At 40.2% G+C, this 21,828-nt stretch overlaps 1 protein-coding gene across 1 annotated transcript in view; it reads right to left on the bottom strand.

The window, feature by feature from the left end:
* Positions 1-3,698: 3,698 nt before the first annotated feature.
* Positions 3,699-21,828, bottom strand: part of PIEZO2 (piezo type mechanosensitive ion channel component 2) — a 287,457-nt gene continuing 269,327 nt past the window's right edge. The window contains exons 43-55 of the mRNA XM_039706337.1: positions 21,438-21,690; positions 20,563-20,695; positions 19,998-20,145; positions 19,670-19,884; positions 17,775-17,933; positions 16,356-16,503; positions 13,668-13,856; positions 13,154-13,246; positions 11,874-12,046; positions 10,385-10,501; positions 8,348-8,427; positions 6,914-7,082; positions 3,699-6,037 (exon numbers count right to left, since the gene is read on the bottom strand). Of these exons, the coding sequence (XP_039562271.1) occupies positions 5,785-6,037; positions 6,914-7,082; positions 8,348-8,427; positions 10,385-10,501; positions 11,874-12,046; positions 13,154-13,246; positions 13,668-13,856; positions 16,356-16,503; positions 17,775-17,933; positions 19,670-19,884; positions 19,998-20,145; positions 20,563-20,695; positions 21,438-21,690 (2,130 nt within the window). The 3' untranslated portion in view covers positions 3,699-5,784. The remainder of the gene's footprint in view (positions 6,038-6,913; positions 7,083-8,347; positions 8,428-10,384; positions 10,502-11,873; positions 12,047-13,153; positions 13,247-13,667; positions 13,857-16,355; positions 16,504-17,774; positions 17,934-19,669; positions 19,885-19,997; positions 20,146-20,562; positions 20,696-21,437; positions 21,691-21,828) is intronic.

The raw sequence follows: 21,828 nt of genomic DNA, 5'->3' as shown, positions 1-21,828 counted from the left end.
GCTGTGAACTTGTGCAGATTTTTAGGGGACAGGGAAAGGGACCTGTGATGTGGCACACATGAAACCTGAGGACAAGGGACGGAGCCCAGCAGAAAAAGCTGCCTTGGTTGCAGTAGGCATGAGGAAGAGAGCAAGCAGTGTCCAACCATGCAAAAATGATGATTTTTGACTTCTAGGGGCCCCACTGAAACAATCTGAAGTGATTTACTTTGCTTATGTGTCCATCAGAGCAATTGGCAGATAGAAGCATTTCTTGAGGTTTTTTCTCATTTAACTATTTGTTCCTTTATCTATTTTCTTTTTTTCCCCTTCCCCTTTGAATAACAAGACCACAAGCAGCTGCTCATCTCTCAAGCTCTCAGCTGTAAGCACCATGGTTCTGTTCAACTGATGGTGAGCTATGGAATAGGAATATAAAAAATTGGCATGTTTGCAGATCCCACTTGCTTTTTTGCAGGCCAGATAACATGGTGCTGTATCAAGCTTGGAGTATTTGGAGTTCATCCTTATTTTGTGACTCTTTTTGAGGAAGAATGTTTTGAACCTTTGAAAGATAACTTTAGGAGGCTTTCTGTGAAAAGGAGAAAAGTACAGTTCAATTTTTGTCCAAAAGTTCCATGTGTTTCCTTTTGATATGTGATGAACTTTACAACTCTTTTCTCTTTTCTCTCTATGATTCACCTCTCTCTCCCTCCCTCCTGTCCCCAGCATTGGTTAAAACAGGGAAAATTTTTTATAGCTGGATGAATATCTAGTTAATACACTGCCTTGACCTCCAAAGTTTGGGCTCTACAAGGTATTTGGAAATGTCAGCTGAAAAGGTTCATAAATATTTTAACTGCATTACCTCACTCTTGCTGCCATAACATTAAAAATATGCTTTCCCTGAATGTTTGCTACAGGAGTCTGACGGTCACGTCTGTGTCTGCTGGCAGCTCACTCTTCTGCCCCAGCACAAGCTGCAGGAGACAACAGCTTGAAATATTAATGAGAGCTAATCCAGCAAAATTGTGCTCTTAAAAAACAGAGAGAGAGAGACACCCACATGCGCAGATGTGCACTGTCCAGGCACGTGTGTGTTTGATGTATTTGAACGTGCAAGGCAAGATGCTAAGTTGCAGAGCAGGCATTAGCTGGTGTCCAGTGATGCAGCACACCCAGCACAGCTGGGCTGCCTCAGGCCCTGTGGAGGTGTCAGATTCCTCACACTAAGACCAGATTCCCTCTGAAAAATTATATGGCCTCATGAAAGCCTTTGAAGGAGGTTTGGGTTGGAACCACAGCACTGAGAGCTTTATGCTAGGAGGGGATCCTCTTGGGCTCATTTGTGGCCCCCCACACCAGGGAAATATTTGTGTGTGATCCTGCTGGTGAGGAGAGGCAGGAAGAGATGGTCACAATACATCTGAGCTCTGCATGTGTCCCTCTAGATAAGCAATCCTGGTTTGCGTGTATGATCTGATGAGTCCAGGGCCTGGGACTAATACAGGGTTAGTGTTTTCATTTTGTACACTTTGTTAGGCGTATCAGTAATTTCTGCACATTGAAGAGGGATAGTTTTCTTCATACATGAATACTCCTCCAGTTACTCTTAAGAAAGTCTGCAGTCTCCCTGGTCATCAGCCAGTGTCTGACTAGTTTTCTTCATAGCAGAAGATGCTTTTCATTAGATTTCTGTTTTAATAACAGTTCTAAATGGCAGTCAGTGGAACTGGCCTTGGGAAGTGCCTGTCAGGCCTGGAGAGGCAAGAAGAGATGTTTGGTCATCCCTTCCATGGCTTGCTACTTCAGCAGCACATTCCTCAGACAAATCTTGAAGCAAAGGTGTGAATGATTTCTCCTACCATGAACTTTATCAACTTGAAACACAGAATTGAAGGATGAATTATTTTCACTGAATGATTCTGAATACTTATTTCTTCTCCAGCTCTTTTTCTGCTGTCTTAAGTGTCCACCTTAACTCTTAATGTAACCTAGAAAAACCTGTAGCCCTTCAGTACAGTGGGTCAGGGTTGTCCCTTGGATGCTGAACAGGAATTTGCCTTTCCTATTGCATGCTCACAGGTTGCTTTTCTCTTGTTCTCCCCAAGCTTTTAATAAAGCATTGGATTTCCTCTGGTTTCCTTCCTCAAGAAGGAAGCAACAAAGCCTGATCTAAAATAACCCATAGGCACTCCGAGTAGAAACCCTGTTTAAATATTACACAGTGCTAGAGAGAGCAGCTGCAGTCTTATTTATTTATTTATCTCTTTGTATTAACTACCCAAGGATTAACCAGTTTACCAAATCAGGGAAAACTGTGAAAGTTTTAATTACACAAACAGTGCAAGCTGAACCTTTTGCCTTGTCACACAGGCAGGTGAGAGTTCTGGGATGCCTGGTGGTACAGCTGGGTGTGTTGTCAAAGCTCTTGTCCTTGTTCTGACTTACAAACTCACGCCACTGCCTGCGTAAGCACATGCAGGTTTCTAAATAGATCCAAGGAAAACAAACTGCAGCTGAAATCTGCTTCTCCTCCTGCTTTAAGGAGTTATGTCTGGACTGTTGATGGGCAGAACAAGAGAGCTAATGCACCCATAGACTGGGGAAGCACACCAGCAGGTTACTTTGCATCTCTGACAGGATCTTAAAATCGTCGACACAATCCAGATTGCAAGGGCCATCAGGAGGTTTCAGATCAAACCTGCAATCCAGAGCATAGCCACTTACAACACGATGCTCAGGGCTTGACCAGCCAAGTTTTGGAAATCCCCAGGGCTGAGGATCTCACAGCTTCTCTGAGCACTTGCTCCAGTGTTTGACTGCCCTAATGGTAAAAATAAGTTTCCTTTTATTTAATTAGGTACATCATTCACTTCTGCAGAGATTGGCTTTCTGTATCTCACCATCAGGCAGGTGTAGACACCAATAAGCTTTTCCTTGGGACTTTTCTGTTGTGAGGCTGAACAAGCCCAGCTCCTGCAGCCTCTCCCGGCATGTTGTGCTCTCAGCTGCCTGCTCAGTCCAGTATGTCAGCATCTTCCTTGCACTGGAGCCTCCAAAGCTCCATGCAGTTCTCCAGATGTGGTCTCACAAGTGCTGAATATAGGGGACGAATAAATTTCCTTGACTTTCAGGTGTGATCCTGTAAGTAAAACCCAGTGTGCTGCTGGTTTCCTTTGCCTCAAGGGCACACTGCAATTCCCACACCTGGTCTTATCTCTTTTTATTCTAAAGCTGTACCCAAACCATCTACCTAGTCTGAATTGCTGTAAGGGTTAGTCTGCCCCAGAGGCAGGACTTTGCTGCATTTGCCCAAGTTCATGAAGTACCTGGCAGACAATTTCTCCAGCATCCTGAGATCTGCCTTTCCAGGAAGTCCTGCCCCCGCTGTCAGCTGCCCAGCCCACGCCCCAGGAGAGCAGCTGACACACTCGTGTCACCACAAACCTGCCCAGACCCAGGTTCAGTGAAGTCCACACATTGCTGAAAGGGAACTCTGTTGTGTCCTCCAGGATGTTAATAAAGATGTTAGATGGTACTGGTCCCAGTACTGCCCACCTAGAATGCCCCTGGAAATTGGCTGCCAGTTCAACTTTGTCTGGACAGCTGGGCTCAAAGGATGGTGAGGTACACTCCTCACCCAGTGCAGGTAGCTACCCAGTCCAGATCAGTGATTTGACTATAGGCTGTTTTAAAAATAAATAAATTAAAAAAACCCAACAGAAGAATCCTTTTATTTTCAAAGTTTGATCAATCCATGAAAGAAAGAGCAGCACATTTTTTGCAAAGCCCAAATAACTGTACAGCTCGTTCTGAAGACAGGTTTTTCCCAACAAAAAGGAAGCGCCTGTTGAAGAGAAGGAACCAGGAAGGGAGCTTGGACCAAGTGTGGCCAGCATGGTTCTGCTGGCTGGTACCTTTAGAAACACACTACATCCTTCACACTTCTCCTTCCAGTGTTCATATCTTTAAAATCACTGAACACCCAGGTGAGGATCTATCTAACTACAAAAGGCATTTTAGCATCCCTGAGTGCTATGTCAGGGCTGCCCTGTATATTTAAATTTTCATTCACAGGACCTATGGAAGAAATGGAGCAAAACTATCCAGGGGGGAATGCTGCCTGGCTGTATGAGCAGCCACCTTTTCACTTCAGAGGAAATCAGGTTGTCTTCCAGTGAGTTCCAGTCATCAAATTATTTTATTGTTACAATATCACGAAGCAATTTTTATTTTGTGCACGTCAAGGTGCTCAAAGTGTTAGTTTTCACAGTATAGAATGGATGTGACAGCATTTGTCATGGAAGCACTCAGCAGAGTATGTTTCAACTTCATTTAGTTGTGCTGTTTTACGAAGTTCTGCAGTAAAATGTGCCAGCAAATTATGTTAGTTTCTTTCTGGTGATTAACTAATCATTCATATAATAAATAGCAGCTAACTACTAGAAAGAGATTTATTTGTCACAGATTAAGAAGAATGTCAAACTTTTCCCATTTCATGTAAAAAGGCAGAGGAAAAAATACTTCTAAAATGACTTTGCAACATGTGCTTTATTTTAAGTTATTACTGAATCAAAACTACAAGTATATCCTTTTAACATACCCTACCCACTCAATTATTTTTTTCTCTTTTTTTTTTAACATGGAAAGAAACCTACATTGCAATTGTAAATTTTCATGCTGCAATGAGCCATTTGTTTCACTAATAACAGCAATTTAAAAAAAAAGGGCATTTCTCAAGCTCATATGTATGTCTATATTTGGGAACTTAAAAAAAAACCCGTCTCAGATGTAAAAATGTGACTTGGAATATGTAAACATTTTTGTATACCTGAAACACTGGAAGAAGAATATCAGCTAACAGCAAAACAAGAGTTGCCTTAAATCATCGAAATGGGAAAAAGCATGTCATGGGGAGCAGAGAGAAGCACACACTACTCAGAGTCTTTAAAGGGTTATAAGAAATGAAGTAGCACATTAGGTCACGGATTTCACTTTCTTTTCTCATCCAATGGAAAGCAGTAATGCTGAAGAGGATGGCCCAGCAGAACACCCCATAATTCACCATATTATTCTAGCCATTAGTCAATCTTGACGAAGTGTCAAGTTTCAGTTGCTTTTTCTTTTTCCTGAGAAAAGTCATTGATGTTTGGTGGAAATATCTCCTGTGACTGTACAAATAAAATAAGGCATTTCAAGAGATTGTTACTTGTTTTCTTTTTGCTGACAGAGGCTTGTCCACAGTGTCCTTTGTACATCAAACCCTCTGCTTTTCTACAAATGGGTATGGCTAGAATGTCTTCAGTTCCCAGTGTGGCCCTGGGTGCTGGGTGTCCTGAAGGCTCATCAGTGTCCCATTACTGTAGCTTGAAAGTCAGTGATGTACAACAGCATATTGCACAATCCAAACTGTGTGGCTCCAGAAAGGATTAAGAAGGTACACTGGAGTCATCTGTGGGTTCACTCCTTTTGTCTCTCTCTAAGTTGTAATGGTTGTCTGGAAAATTAAATTAGCCAGACAAAGATGCAAACTTTTTGCTGATTAAATTACAAAGCAGTCCCCAGATTGTGGAGGAGTGGCACATTAAAAACAACACATCATTCAACCTTCTTCACTGTTGATCCTTAATTTGAAAGGCAGCATGGATTCCTAAGGCCGTAGCTTCCAGGATTCCTTCAGTGAAAAATCATTGCTACCCAACTATAAAAGGCTTAGCTCTTAAGAGAATATTGTGCTTTTTTTTCTTTTTCCTTTAAAATTCAGATTTAACCAACTTGATTTGCAGTGTGTTGCCAAAGAGATCAATTAGTTTTTTCCCTAGTCCACTTGATCATAGTCTCTGGTGAGCGGTACAGGAATATTAGCTTGGCGTACAGGTCTTCTTCCAGTTCCAGTTCTCCAGTCTCTCGCACTAGGAAAATGTCAGTACACAACTTCAGGATCCGGTCTACATTGGGTAGCTCCTCAAACATGATGGAGTGGGAGATCCCGCTGAAAAATTCACGGACGAACTTCCCTATCACCAGGACAACTGAGGCATATAGTCCCATAATGCTGAAAGGAAAGAAAGGAAGAGTTCAAATTGCGCCTTATAAAAGGGCAGCCAAGTGTGAGGAAGCTCATCCATAGCTAACTGTAGTCTGTCAGTGGGCTGAAAGTCAATTTCTAATTAGGGTCATGTTTCTGCTGTACCACAGGATGAAGGAAAATAAGATCTCTTCTCACACCTCACAAATCTGGAATCATAAACAGCTGAGGCTGCTGATTTAAATTCTTTGACCCCAGGTGCTGATGGTCGCATGTCCTGCCTGCTACAACTTGGAAGTCACAACTGAAAATCTGACAGCAGCTGAAGGCAAATAATCTGTCAGGTTTTATATCTTATATTTTTTGTTAAGGTATAGCTAACTGGTGACAGACTAAAATTTACCCTGATAATCCCCCCAGTAATCTTTCTATGGGGACTTCTCCAAAATTCTACCAGAAGTGTGTATTTCTTGGGAATGCTTAGCCTCCTGCCTTCCTCTGTCTCTGGAGATATATTTCATAACTCTTCCACACCCAGAGTCCTGGCTACAAGACTGAGGAGGTCACCAAAACCAGGCAGAGTTTGGGCAGAACTTGATCTGCAGCTAAACTAACATATTTTGAGTTATTTCTCTTCAGGAAATTGGTGTGAAGAGTGCTTCTGTTTTTATTCCCACTGGTGAACAGTTATCAGGGGTAATACTACCCTTGGAAATATTAATCCTTCTACAAACAATATTAATAGACACGGACTTGAAAATCTCACAAAACCCCTGTTCAAAATGTTGTAATGCTCTAACACTACAACAATGACAAAAAATTACCCCCCAAATCAGCATATAAATTCACCTCTACTTACATCTTACATACTTTATTTAATTTTATGTAAAGATTTCTTCTTACCCATAACCAGCCAAGAATCCAAGGCTTGGTGGACTGACTTTATCACTGAATATGAAGAGTTCAAGGCTCTCTTGAGGCGTTTTTTGTCTTTTTCCAAGCTGATTCAAAACCCACCATTCTTCAGATGCATTTTTCACAAGGGAAACTGTAATATTTTCCCACTTGCAGCCTATTTAAAAGAAGAAGTATTAATATATATACAACAAGAATTGCAAAAATCAAATATTTTGAGACAGATACTCCTAACATCTGCATTACAAAAGGACCGAACAATGCAGAAGAAAAATTCTTCTAACTCCTTTTTCCATTATTTCTGTATATAAAAGTATAAAAACCCAGGCTTCTGTGATTTTTTTTTTTTTTTGCAAATCTTATTTGAATATGCATTGAATATTTAAAATCTTTCATATTACCTACATGCTCTTTCAGAAACTGTGAAATAATTTTGGTATTTTCAGGCCAAAATATCAATAGCACTCATCACGTCTGCATTTCAGGCCTACAGAAACATTGAAGCTGGAAGGGTAGCAGTCAGCTTCTATATCTAAAAGGGAAACTACCACCATAAACCATCTTTTTCTGATATAAAAGATATTATTCTTTTGTATCAAAAAAAAAGGGTTTTATGCATACTGATCACACAGACAGGAGATGAACTCTGGTTCTCCTGAGTGTACATTAGCAGTGTATACATTAAAGTCCTTCCAAAGAGACTCAGATTAGGGACCTGACCAATGACAGTGAAGCACTCATAACTTAATTCTACTTACAGAGCAGGGTTCAGCCTCAAGAATTATTTTTCTTGATGAACTTTGGCAAGAACATCCTACATAGCACTACTACTATTACATTCAAGCTCCAAATTTAGCCTCTGTTGAGGAAATTGCTCTTAGATAAAGACTTGTTCCCACTATTCCAACCCAACAGGTTTTTCACACTTATGGATGTGCATGTACCTGTATGGATTCTGAAATTCAACTGAGTTATTTAAAGTGCATTCTTTGTAGCCAATAAGGAAGGAATAGCTTAAAAAAATCATAAAAATAATGTCATTATTTAAGCTGAGGAGCTGCATTTGCAGACATGCAAAACTACTGACTGTTCACAGTAAGGTAGAAGGGAGATGTGGAGAAGTGAAACTTGTAATAATTTACACATAAAACAAAGGGAAAGAGCTCCTAAAGCAGATTGGAAAGAGAAGGACTTCATCCTTAGAGTCCTTACTGTTAAATCCAAAACTAAAATACATGGAGATGCATTTTCTGCCTTATACTGTATTACCTTATCTCTCCTCAAGGTTGCAGACACCAAGTAGAAAACATTTTAAGTGCATTTAAGACTGAGGTGCCCCACAGCAGCTGTGAATGTACAAGTGTGGGTGCTGCCTTGCACTTCTTTAAACCATACTCTGGTTTCCATGGTCTGGAGACATACCTTTCAATAGCTGCTTTATGGGTTTTGCCAGAGAATCACTAGGAGCCTTGATGTAGTATGGATACACTTCCTCTAATGTTCTGGAAAAAATTGAGAAATCAAATATTTCATATTTTTATACCTCTAAAAGAATTTAGAAATACCTAACAGTGCTATACATAGTTCCCAGTAATTCTTTTCTTAAATTATGACTTCATAGTATTCAGATGTCACATTTGAAAATTAACTGGATTTTTTAGCTACGTTTTTTCAGAACTTCAGCAGAGAGTTCCATCCCTAATGTCACCATTCACACACCATGAATTCCACATAGCTGGAGCACGTGTGTTTGCATGGAATGCAGACTTTATATTTTGTTTCCCTTTTAAAAAAGGCTGCTTTTATAGTCAGCAATAAAATATATAATAAAGGCAGCATATTGCCAGTAGTAAACAAGCTAGAAAAATATGTTGTGAGCACAGCTATTACTTCAGAATTGTTTCAATAATAGCACCTGAAAAGAATGATAATTTTTTGCCAGAATTTTTCATTAGGGAATATTTTCACAGCTTTTAGGAGGATTTCTAAAGAAAGATGTTTGTAAAAGTTCTTCCACTGGACTCCAAATCATCTTGAGTGGGAATAAATTACCAGTATCTAGAAGGAGACATATTTCATTAAAAGCAGAGACACTGTCCTAACATTTTCCTCAAATGACTGAAAAATTCCAGGGAAGAAGAGGAGCTCTCAGATAAATCCTGTGACACTTGGCTACATTGCATACACCACGCTGAGGAAGAACAAGGGTAGCCAATTGAAAATCCCTTCTGATCGCTCCAGTAGGTCCAAGAAAGGGTAGGAGCTCAGCAGCTAAATTGTCCCAGCAGAGGTGTGGCAGAAAGCCCCCTGCAGAAGTATCTGAATGGCTAATAGATATCACAACCATTTTTCCTTTATGACCAAGTAAAAAACCCTTAAATCTACAAACATTCTGCAAGACAGGCAAATGCAGCTACATTGCCTATGTTACTGCTTGCCTTTTGCACAGAGAGAATTATGAATGAATTTCTTCTTCCCACAAATGAGAAAAAATTACCCTCTGTGGTCCCACATCACCTCAGGAAATATTGCTGTATCTTCACACAGCAGAAAAGAGGCATCAAGTATTTTTTAACTGCAATGATCACACATGCAATAGCTGTCTGTTTGGATGTACGAGTATGTGTGGGTGCAGAAAAACAGCTGTGCACAGAAAAGGCAAATCTAATTTCTAGCTACTAACAGATAAGAACCTCTCAGAGTTTTCACAATCCCAGCTGGTCTCAGCTTAAACTTTTCAACTCTTTTGGCCACAAATCAGATCAAGTGGCCTTCAGGGATGATGTGTTGGCTTAGCAGTACTAAGAAACTACTGCTGTAAAGTAATCCCCAGTGAGAAGGTGGAAGAGGAAGAGCCAGATTCTTTTCAGATCTAAAAGGAGTCACCATTGCAGTCAATGCACCAAGCTATATCTGCAGAATAACGTTTGATATTTATATGAAGTGCATGCCCTGTGAATTTCCATCACAGGAAAAGATCTGATGTCAGAAACGACTGCAGATGTTACCCTTTGACCGCAGTGATTTAACACTTCCTTGCCAATCTAGTGCTATTCAAGAGTAACAATGTGAGATACAGTCTGGATAGTTATTTAGAGAAAAAAAATCTTCAATACAACATCCTCAGATCAAGTTGAACTGCTGTAACTCAACGGTGAGTTGAACTAAGAATATACTGAACTTGTGCTTATCCAATAAATCAAAGAAAAGTTACTAATAGCTTCACCATGCCTGTTGTTGATGATCCTGTGTTCAGGGTCCTCTCAGCCTGCATTTATAATAGGAAACAAGTTTTCACATTTAATAGTACTATTACTTGGCTTCAGTGCTGTTGGCATCTGTTATTAGAGAGGGATGGATGGGCAGATAAATGAAACATTTGCACAAGCTCAACCACCTTAGGAAATCAGGCTTCAAAGGGGAAAGTTTGCATATAAATAGAAAAAGAAAATAACTTACACCTTTTCCGGTTGATTTTCAGCCATCATTGTAGCAATATCTCTTCTGGTATGGTTTTTTAGTGGGAAGGTAAGTTTATCTGATGCTATTTCAGCCTTGGCACCGAGGGAGAGATTCCTGTTGTAAGTAAAGGGGAAAACACATTGACAACCTACAATGAGAGCAGAACCTAGGCCGGGTGGGGCAGCTGCTGGGGCTGCAGAGAAACACCCACGGCAGAGGATGTGCAAGGGCAGAAAGCCTGTGTGCTGCTTCTGTGACACAACAGGCCCACCTTACTGCTGCCTGTGGCCTCTGGCCCAGAAGAAAGGTAGCAGTCAAGCAGAAGGTCACTGTGGTAAGTCTATAACATTTGCATTCATTCGTGTTTACAGCTTGTCCCACAAGATACAATTTGAGGTGAAAAATGTCTCTTTGCACTACTGCATGAATGCTTATAGCCATGACAGCGTACGGGCAAACTGAGTAGCAGTACCAAAAATTAAAGGAAGGCTCAGAAATGATGGAGTGATGTAATGCACTAGCTAATAGCCTGTGCTTCCAGGACAATAAGGAAAATAAGGGGGTGGGGGGGGATGTCAAATAAAGTTGAATTAAGTGTGCAGATCCATTACAAGCCTGTTTCTGACTGTGGAAGAACAGACCCAGCATGTTCAGAGCTCCCACAGCAGTTCAGCTGACCTGCCTCTTGTGCATAGTCTTACAACAATCCAGCTTCTATGTCTAAGGAAACATAAATACGGAGGCTGCAAAGGAACTTGGATTCCATGGAGTGATGACTTAACTCCAATTTAATCCAGCAATCTACAGGAACCCCATCTGGCAGACAGTAGCCAGCAAATGACCTTGATGACTGGGTGTGCTCTAGCCTGAGTGCAACAAATTTATAGTCCAGGCTATCTCTTTCAAGAACTTGATTGTAAAGTTAGTTCTTTCTTTGACTGGGGTCAAAGAAAGCTCACATGAGCAAAGGTCTCAACAAAATGGATCTTTGCCATTTTATGGTATTTGCACATAAAAATTGTTTGTATCACTTCCAGACTCCCTTAATAAGAGGACAAAGAACTTCTGTTTGTATTTCCTCACAGGTTTTCTGCCTTAACTAAGTCTAAGGGAAAGCACTTTCTATAAATGTTAGCAAGGTTGTTAAGGACAGTTCATTGGAACATCCCCACCTAAAACAGGCTAAAAAATTCTCATTTTTTCTTCCTTCCTCTCAAGTCCCATTGAAAATTCCACCTGGATATTTTAAATAATCTATTTGGTAACGGTTCCACCTCTTTATTTTTTGAGAACTGCAGGTAACAAATGTTTTCATGGGTAACAAGACTGAGTTCTCTCTGTCTCTCTCTCTCTCCTACTCTGTTTTTGCTTTGCCATACAATAGAATTTGCTAAAAAACTAAACCAAAAATGCAATGTGGAACTATTCTACTGAACTAATGCTTGGCAAATGATCCATCCACCTCATAGTAACTTTGTTTAATTACCTTTGAATGGTCCATGAAATAACTAAAGTGAAATCAGCATTAAAGTCTTGAAGTCCCTGTATCATTTTATTTCTACTGGGAGGGCTGATGGTCCATAAAGAGTTTGAATTTCCTTCCAGGTCTGCTCGAGTTATATCTTCTCTTGCATAGCCCTCTAGAAACTGCAATGCAGCCTGTAGGTGCAGAAGAAGAAAATAAAATTTCAGTGCAGTGATATTCACAAGACACAGAACCACACTTCCCAGTCAAACAGATTTGTAAATGTTTGATTAGTTGTAAGTGCAGTGATGTGCACTGATTGTTTTCCTCAGGTACCAACTGGGGCTTGAGATAGGAAGGGGAATCAACACAGTATAGCCAAGCTAAAAAAGGCAAAACAAAAATTGTTTGATGGTCACGTTGGCTAAGTGAGTCTGAAAGTTCATGAAACAAACTCTGTAGAGGCTGTTTAAACTTGAGTTAAAATTTTACTCTGCCTTTTGTTAAGTATCTTTCCACATAAAGAAGTGTCTACAAGGGATGAACCAACTAGAACCTTGTAAGTTACAAATGCATCTAGGTTACAACATTAGTGCTATTATACATGGGCTATGTGGTAGGACCCAATATCAAATTCTAATATCAAATTCTTTAAAGATCTAGTAGCAAACACTTTTTTAAAGGTTATATGTGATCAAATGTTAGTTACATTAGCAACACAAGAGCTCCTACCAGTTACTAGTCCTTTTCCTGTAGAAACTCTTGGAAACTGGGCGTGTTGCTCCACGAAACACTCACACTATGCTTAAATGCTTTTTTTTGACATTTTAATGTCAAAACACTTCTAGGCTATGCACACTTTCTTTTGACAGCACCACCATTCCTCACTGGAAGGTGAAAGATGTGTGCTCTAGAAAGGAGCATGGGGCTTAAAAGTGCATAAGACACTGTTTTGTCCCCACAGCATGTTTTCTTTGGCAGTACACAAACAGCATCACATCTCCTGAACGTTTGTGTCATTTAGAGGGGAGGGTTTCATTCAGACAACAAGACAATTAGGGTTTTCCCTTCCAGGATTTTGTGCAAAGACATCTGCATTCATGGTAGCTTGACTCACCATAACCCAGCACTGTCCTGACAAATGATGTGTCTGAATTTTTTTCATGCAAATCCTCTTTATAGAAATATCTTCCAATTGATGACAGCACTGATGACCACTTACAGCTACACAAACAAAACTCACAAAAGGCCTCCATGGAAACATGCACACATTTTTAAGTAATGAGGTACTTTTCACTTACAGTATCACCCCTATAGCTGTTCACAAATTCCTTGAACTCATTCGGATCCAAACTTTTGAGCTGATTCTGCTGAGCACTCATGGTAAAAATAGGCTGGGAAACAAAAGAACACATGCTTATCACATTTACTTCACATTGGCTGCTACATACACAGTCCAGCATCCTGTGCATCACAGTCCAAGACAATTATGGCACTCAATTCAACAAGACAATGTTATAATCTTCTTCCTCTGAGATGCAAGCTGCCTACAATTACCTTATATCTACCATGTGGACCTGTAGGATAATTGATTCAGTTTCCACTGCCAGTAGAGGCTGTTTTTAACTTGAAAATGAGGATAATATTTTACATCAGTGATAAACTAACATTTTTAAACGCAAAAGGGGTCATTTATGGAAGCTTGCCAGGTACCTTGCATAAAGCAGGAGAGCTCAATTCTGTGGAAGGAAGGAGAAATGGTACAAGGAAATATAATGCAAAAAACAGAGTTTGTTTTTAGTGTTGCTTTTTTACCTGATAACCTCCTAGAGTTATTGTGATTGATACATCTAGAGGCTTGTTGGTGATGCCTGCAACAGATTTGATTAAAGACATGAAGAGCAGTGGGAACCAGACAATACAAATCAGCAAGACGATAATCATGCCACCCATTCCATACTTCACAACTTTCTTTTTCTTCTGGCCTCTTGGCTGGGGATATCTCTGCAAAGCAAACAGCAGTATGGTAACGTCTCTTCTATCAAAGGTACATATCATAATATTTGATGGGTGAATATACAATGATCTTAAGGCTTCCCATCTCTTGTGGTAATTTGCTACCCCATGTCAGGACAGCTACTTTGAGATTTTTTTTAGCCAAACCTGCACAGACACCCAATTTCTGATGGCAACAGAGAGAAGTGCCAAGTGAACACAAAATGTGTGTCCAGTGTGAAAAATATTGTAAACCTCTGTGATTTCGATTCTTCACAACCATAAAAAAAGAAGAATTTGATAATTGATTTTTTGTCTAAGTGCTAGCATGAAGTCACAAGAACAACATATAAAATAATAGCAGAAACAGTAATACAACAATTTGTTCCAAAAACTGCTATCATGAAGGACCCACATTCTTGTATTTGCATTTCTGAAAAGTTTTATCACAAAACTCCTTAAGGCAGACTTCCTCTCATACATCTTGAAATGCTGAAAACTGTATATTGTGGTGGATGGAGGGAGTAGGAAAACTGTTTGCCAGCAACTGACATATACAATCAGTAAAATTTCTGATATTGCCCTACCTCCACATTCATTTCACACCTCACTTACAGTATTTCTAAGAGTTCACAGGCTTGATCCAATCTGTTTCTAGTGAATTCCACACCGACTCCAATTAACTAATGTTAAAAATGTTGTTGCTGTTCCTAAAATCTGGATATTGCTGATGTAACATCCTTCTCTTTCCTAGCTTCTGAGGACAAAAGTGACTGCTTTTCTTCTCTCTTCAAAGCAGATCACATGGCATGTCTGTTCTGCCTTGCCCATAATTCCTGTCCTCTGCTATTTGCCTCATGACTGAATACTCTCAATACTCTCACCATCCTGTAAAATGTTTTACTTTCACTGTAATTTATTTTGGTGTAATTCTCTTACAGGGTTTAGTAGCCTGTCCTCCATGCATTGCATACCACATGTGCAAAATAAATATGTACTGTACTGCACTGCACTTCCAACACCCCAGGAATCTGGCTTTCAGGAAGTTGTTCTTGCTTTGCAACATGAATCCATAAAGCCCTATGAGAATATTACATTTGTAATATAATGCTATATTTAAAACCAATTATTTACTTTTCAGAAGCAGTGTATGAAGTCATTTGTCTTGTGCTACAGAATAGTATTTTCATTAAAATACCATATCAAGATCAGCAGGGGTATTATTATTATTATTATTATTATTATTATTATTATTATTATTATTATTATTAGTCTGGAGGATATTAGTTTAGGCTAATGATGTTATAGAACATCTCAGAGAGACTCTAGCAGTCCAATACTTAGGCATTCCACTCAGTGAGAGACAGAGGGAACCAAAGCACCTTCAACAATACTCGTAAAGTTGTGACACAGTTATTTTTCTGTATGGCATTAGAACATACATGCCAGCTCAGACATGAAAATCTTCCCATGTCAGATCTCTGCTACACTTCATGTGAATTGTAGCTTAAAAAATGCGGTGAGACAGACAGTTAAAGTAGAGCTGGGTTATTACCTCCCCAACTCCTGAAGTTCTTCACAACTCCTTCCACTCATGGCAGAAGTGGGAGTCATAGAGAAAAAGCCTATATGCATGATTTGTGTGCACTGTAGCTCTGAGTTAATCTACGTGATATACTTAGAAAGCAATTGCCATTAAGAGACAGGATTATAATAAAAGTAGAAATACGTCAGTAACACTTAAAAGTAAATCCACTTCAATACAGATGTAGAATTTCTGACTGGTTTGGTCACTCTTAAAATAATGTTTAATTTCTTTTTCAAATTGGCAAAATGAGCAAGCATATGGTTGCAATCTTTATAGCAGTTACAAAGAATCCAGAATTTGCAAGTTTAATTTGAACTGAAGCTTAAATGATTTAAAGAGACTGAAATTTCTGTGAGACAAATGGTGGGTTTATCTGGCCTGCAGTTCAGTTCTGGATGTGCAAGGACTTTCCTGAGATAAAGGAGCCAGCTGAGTTCACTCTGCAGTTACATGAACCCTGGGTGTGTCATCAACCCTGGGACATCCCCAATGTCCCCGGGACCTGCACTGCGGGGCAGGAGCTCTTCCTTCTACTGACCTTTCTCCTCAGCCGCAGCTTCCCTGCTACTCCAGGTTACTCATTTAGTTGTGTGTGACTGTGTGAATACCAGGACTTCAAACCCCAGTCTTGAAACCCAGGCATGCAATTAAGCCAGCAGGCACACACTTCTGGAGTTCACGTTAATGGTGGAAAAATCAGCTGGGCACAAAAGAGAAGCCATGTGAAGTTTCATTCGCAGCAGCTGCCAACTAATGTAAAGTACCCAACAGTCTGGATATTTCTGAACACAAGTGCCAGGCATATCTTCCAACAAACTTTTTGTGGTGGATTCCTCAACTATTTAGGGACTCATGATTATTTCTCTTCCCTTCTGCATGGGGGAGAAAAGGTTTGAATCACTCATATGGGGTTTCCTTACTTTTTCTGACTCTCGCCAACACTTCAGGATGAATATATGAGCATAGATATCTTCAACACAGATCCAGCTGGAAAGACTGAGAGTGGTGTCAGTCCAAACCCAGTCCATTACTGCTCTCAGCTCAGTCAAAAATGGAACCAGGCGGAACCTGAAGGGAGACCACAGCAGATAACTTGTCAGGAACAGAGGCATCACATCAAACAAGCACAGCAAGTGCATATATGACAAGAGGGAGAATTAAGACAATGTGAAAAGAGCTTAATTGGGGATCCTGTGAACACAAATATAATCACATCCTGAAATTGCCACAGCTTGTGTTACTTTAGATCTTCTTGCCAGGCCATAAATATGCTTATGCATCATTATGTCCATAATCGTGATTGAGCCCCTGATGGAACAGCTCAAGATTTCCTAGATTCCTCTCACCTGGGAGAGGAATCTGTTTTCTGCAGGATGGTGGGATTAATGTTATACCTCCTTACACCGAGTGTTGCATGGCATCTTTGCAGTAGGTGGGCAGCCCTCTGCTGCACATGGAACTGGGCTTTGAGACTCAGAATTAAACAGCAGTAGAAGGCGGAAATCAACAGGAAATCAACAGGCAATGAGCAGCTGTTCAAAGGGCGCCATTCCCTTTCCTAGCCCCACACTTTAAAGAGTATTTCATGTGGGGAAAGCTTTCTACTGTAACTTTTCCTTGGAATACAAGAAGCCCATACTGCAAATACTGTGAAAAGGCTGAAGTGATTAAATTTTTTCTGTGATTTGCACACATGCTTCAAACCGGCTTAATCACAAGGCCATTGTAACAGTGTAAATGGAGGATGTGCTCTGCTTGTGTAAAACCATCCTTCACTCTGAGGTAATGCTGTTCCTGTTCCTTGCCCTAACACCCTGAACTCCTGAGGATTTTCAAATGTGCAACACTTCTCAAAGCAAACATTTTTTTTTTGGTGCTTATTTTTAAGTTCCTATTTCTAAGGTGTGTTGTCTTTCACTTCAATCTGTTCACCTGCTGAGGTACAGCAGGTAGACCTGCTCCAAAGGTCTCTTTGGGATTTGACACCTTACTACTTTTTAGGACTGCAGACCTAATAACATTACCTGTTTTCTAGCACAATGTGTAGTCCCTATTTCTGTTTACAAAGGTGATTTCTTAGAAGTGTTAAAAATGTCTGTTTCATAGGGGACTGAATGGTTGACTGGTATATCAGGCTTCTGGTTTCAGACTGAGAGATGGAATTTTATCAAGTTTGCCTTCCAGAAATATATTTTTCTTTTTCTTGTGGACTACAAGGGACAATTTACTCTCTTATTTCCAGCAGTTTGTGAAGAAAAGTCATGAATAACCTTAGCATTTCACTATAGCAGATCCTTATTGCACAAAAGAAAGAAAAAATGCAGTAAGTCTATGCTTACCCTTGAAATAAGAACAGGTTGACATAGTTATAACTTTTTGTGAGGAAGTTGCCAAGAACACGAGTTGGATATCCGCAACGTATCTGATAAGCTGATAAGCCAAAATAAACACATTTCACAAAATACCAGAGCTGGGCAACTGTGTTCTGGCTAAATTTCCTGTAAAGGAAAAGATAAAGGAAAATTATGAGCTTTGTGTCTGTGTATGACCAAATTAGTTTGAAATGTTTTTTGCTCCTGGCAGTTTCCCCTTCCTGAGGTCCTGTGAAAAGGCCTTGGTTTCTGACCCCATGGCAGGGTTAAAAGAGTATTGGAAAGACACTGAATGAAAAAGCCTAAAACCAGCATCCATTGTCACCTCAGGGTCACAGGGGAGAGACTGGGCACGGGCTCCCCAAAGAGTGAAGGCCTTGGCAGTGCCCGCTCCCTCTGCATGCTGAAGATCCCCTGCTGCCCCACACAGACCAGTCTTCCTCAGCCCCCCTGATGGCTCAGCCCTCTGTGAGTCCTGGGTAGGGGCTCAATCAGGGCAGCTTTAGTGGCTACTTGTGTTCATGGCAGCACCTCATACAGGAATTGAAGATGGAGTGACCTCTGAAAATATTTTCCACCCTTCCCTGCTTAACTCAAGTCTTATTCCAACAAATGGTTCAGACAGCTCTTCACTTTCTCTTCTCTGGACTGAACTAACCCTCAGCCTCTCCTCACGTGTGCTATTCTGGTTGTTATTCAATAGCACAGTGGATCTGCAGCAGATGCCTCATGAAGGACAGCATTTGCCATCCAGCCATAACCCAATATTTTCAATTAAATCCCACAGAAGTATTTTAATTAAGAAATTTGCAGGGGGCTCTAATCTCCCTTAGAAGGAATACAGGATGTTTCAGATGCAGATTTGATACTAACAACTTGATATAGATTTCCCAAAACCACAAAGTCAAAATTATTTTATTTCCTAACAATTCTCAATGTGCAGTATATAAGAGATGTATTTGAAAAATAACTTTTTTTTTTTTTCAAATTTGTGCACAATTGCTACTTCACTTTCTTCTTGAGAGGAAGTGAGACTTTCAGTCTTCTTTTACACTATGAACCTATTTATTTTTTTCCAGTAAAATAACTTGACTGTTAGTGAAGTGTAAGGTGCCCAGGTGATACGCTCAATTTCCATGGACAGTCAATGGAGTGAGGGAAATACTTCAAGGCAACTTAAAGTAAGAAGAGGGGAATTAGCCAAACACTAGGGAGGGAACCTTAACACCTCTGCACTGCAGACTGCAGTGGTCAGTGCCCTGAGCTATGAAATGAAAGATGTTAGATTTGGGAGTGAACCTAACAGGTATGTGACACAACATTTTATGCAGTGGGTGACTGCATCCACATCACCTCCAGAGCCAAGTGGCAGGATCACAGGAGGAGAGCTTTGCTCTTCAGAACAGACACATATTTTAGACATTCCTCAGTTTAAGGAGATTTAAATCCACAGTTCACACATTTCAGGAAAGTGCTAACTTATAAGTTACTCTAAGGGAGACATTTTCTACTCGCTCTTCTAAAGCAGCATGCAGCAGTCTTGGGAGCAGGGAATTGGATCAGAGGCCAACATTGTCTCAGCTGAAGGCTCTAATCACTCAATTACAGGCAATTTCTCTTTCACCTGCTTGCATTTTGGCCTAAACTGAGAATATTTCTGTACCTATATAACTAATTCTTCCTCAAACTTATATTGGCCACAGTTACTGCTGTGGAAATGCATTCCAACTCTCTGCTTAGAAGTGAGGGAAAGAAGAAACTTGATCATGATTCCAAAGCCTAGCTATAAACATCTCCAATTTAAATACTAAGAACTAGAGCATCAGTATTCCACCCACATTGTTTCTTTATAAGGCTTATACCTTTCTGTCACTCCAGGCAAGATAAAGAACATCCAGAAATGTATTCCGAAAACAAGGATGACCTGGAAGATGACTTTTCCCATGACAGTCTTTTTGAGGTACAGTGCTCGATCTACCACCATGGTACCAAACTGAATGAGCACCATCACCAAAAATGCCTCTGGGACCTGGTCTTCTGATAATGAAGAAGTGATATCTGCTGCAGCAGAATGTTTCTGAAAAGCAAAATATAAGTGTGGTCAAGGAAAAAGGACACTTGCATGATATTTAGCATCTACAAGATGTAAATCCTGCGGAGGATTTACAGATAGGTGCCTCTGTGACATACCCCAAAAGCCCAAAATCCAAACACAATGATGATGAAGTCCACTGTATCTGCGAGGAACATCAGCACGTACACATCAGTCACTGCGCTGTAGTCTGGATGAATAAGATTGTAGAAAAACTGTCTGATGGGCATGTACACCTGGAGAGTCCTAAAACAACATAGACCACAACGTGATTTAATAGCACATAACTTGCACTGAAGAAAGTAAAGGCTGAGAGTGGTACGATTAATAGTTTTAAAGATATCCAAGATCTACTCTGATAGCCTTCACAGGAATGCAGAGACACCAGTCCTTGTTTCTGATTGTTTCTAAACAACTGTATTAGTATTTGTTCGGTAGAAATATACATAGCCAAGCAAGGTCACATGGGATATTTAACTTTTTTATCAGGCAGATGCTATTTTAACAACTGCTGATTTGTCAGATGTTCAACTGGTGGGACATCTGCGTAAAACAAACACTTGAATTAACATCAGTAGTAGCCTGCTCCCTCTAAAAAGCTGGCTTACTGCTTTACTGTTAGGAACCTCCCCCCATACCCACACAACTCCTCATAGTGCTCACTTTTTAATTGTAAAAGCCTTGGCTTTGATCATTTGTTCTCGAAACTTTTCCATGAGAAGCTCTTTTCTAGATTTTTGCTTGATGCTTAACACACTGCTTCCCTTCTGACTGCTGTTCCGTGTACTGGTACTTCCTGGAAAAAAGGGGAGGGAAAGAGAAGTCAATTAGAAAGAAAAGTTTAAATACTAAAGTTAGAAAGTAATAAATCTGGAGACTTCCATTTCATATGACTCCCACGTCTGAAAGAAGCTTTGAAATGAATTCTTCCTTTTTCCCCCTGTATGATAAAATCTTGAGAGCATCCAGTAAAGGTTTAATCACTGGCAGATCAAAACTTGATTAATAGCTATAAAAAGAGCAAGCAGACTAGTGATAACAGCAAGTATTTGATTAATCTGACTCAGTCACCTCAATTGGCATGATAGATATTTAGGCTAGGGTACTCCTGCCCTTTTCACAAGATGGGACATGTAATCTGTTTCAATAAAACTAATAAAAACATTTTCTTAATTCAAGTGTCTACAAATGTAGATATGAAAAATACATGTGCTTTGCATTCCCTCTAGCTGGAGATTATGCTGAACCAGAATTTCTGGATCCGGGCCACACTGAGCATTCTTTTTCCAGCTTTTGGATAATGTAATTTAAAAAACATAATGAATCACAAAGTATGGCTCTCCATTTGAACTTTAGGAGGGCTTGGAGTGTGTTCAAACATGAAGATACATTGGTTCATATCCTATTTCATCACTGAGAAGCAGCAGCATTCAGCAGCCCATGGGAGTTCCTCAGCAACCGGCCCAAGGTTTCGGTGGAATGATCCTATGGGAAATGGACATTTGTCCTTTAAATTCCAGAAATGCCATGACACTTACCTCTCTTAGATCTGTGTGAGGAGAAGCTGGACCTGTGAGAAAGCTGGGATATGCTGCTAGAACTCTTCCTTCTGATGGCAGTCTGCTGCTCAGGGAAGTGGACATGGATGGACTCCACAGATGCAGCAAGATTGACAGATTTCAAAGAGGCAGAAGAGTCTCTCCTGCCTCCTGTCAGAGAGAGCTCATCATCAGTATCCTCTTTATTACTGGAGCTGTCTCCTTTCTCATCTTCATCCCATAATCCATGGCACTAGTCGAAAAACACAAAGAGAATGTATCAAGGCTGTATTTCTGTCACAGCATTTATCACAGGCATTGCTCAGCTCAGTTATGTGTTCACAAGGGAAAAGACAAATTCAATGTGTTGGGATATCACAGAAACATTTAG

This window comes from Passer montanus, unplaced genomic scaffold (genome assembly GCF_014805655.1).
Source record: "Passer montanus isolate IOZ18808 unplaced genomic scaffold, ASM1480565v1 scaffold19, whole genome shotgun sequence".
Taxonomy (NCBI): domain Eukaryota; kingdom Metazoa; phylum Chordata; class Aves; order Passeriformes; family Passeridae; genus Passer; species Passer montanus.
This window is presented reverse-complemented; position numbering and strand designations above follow the sequence as displayed.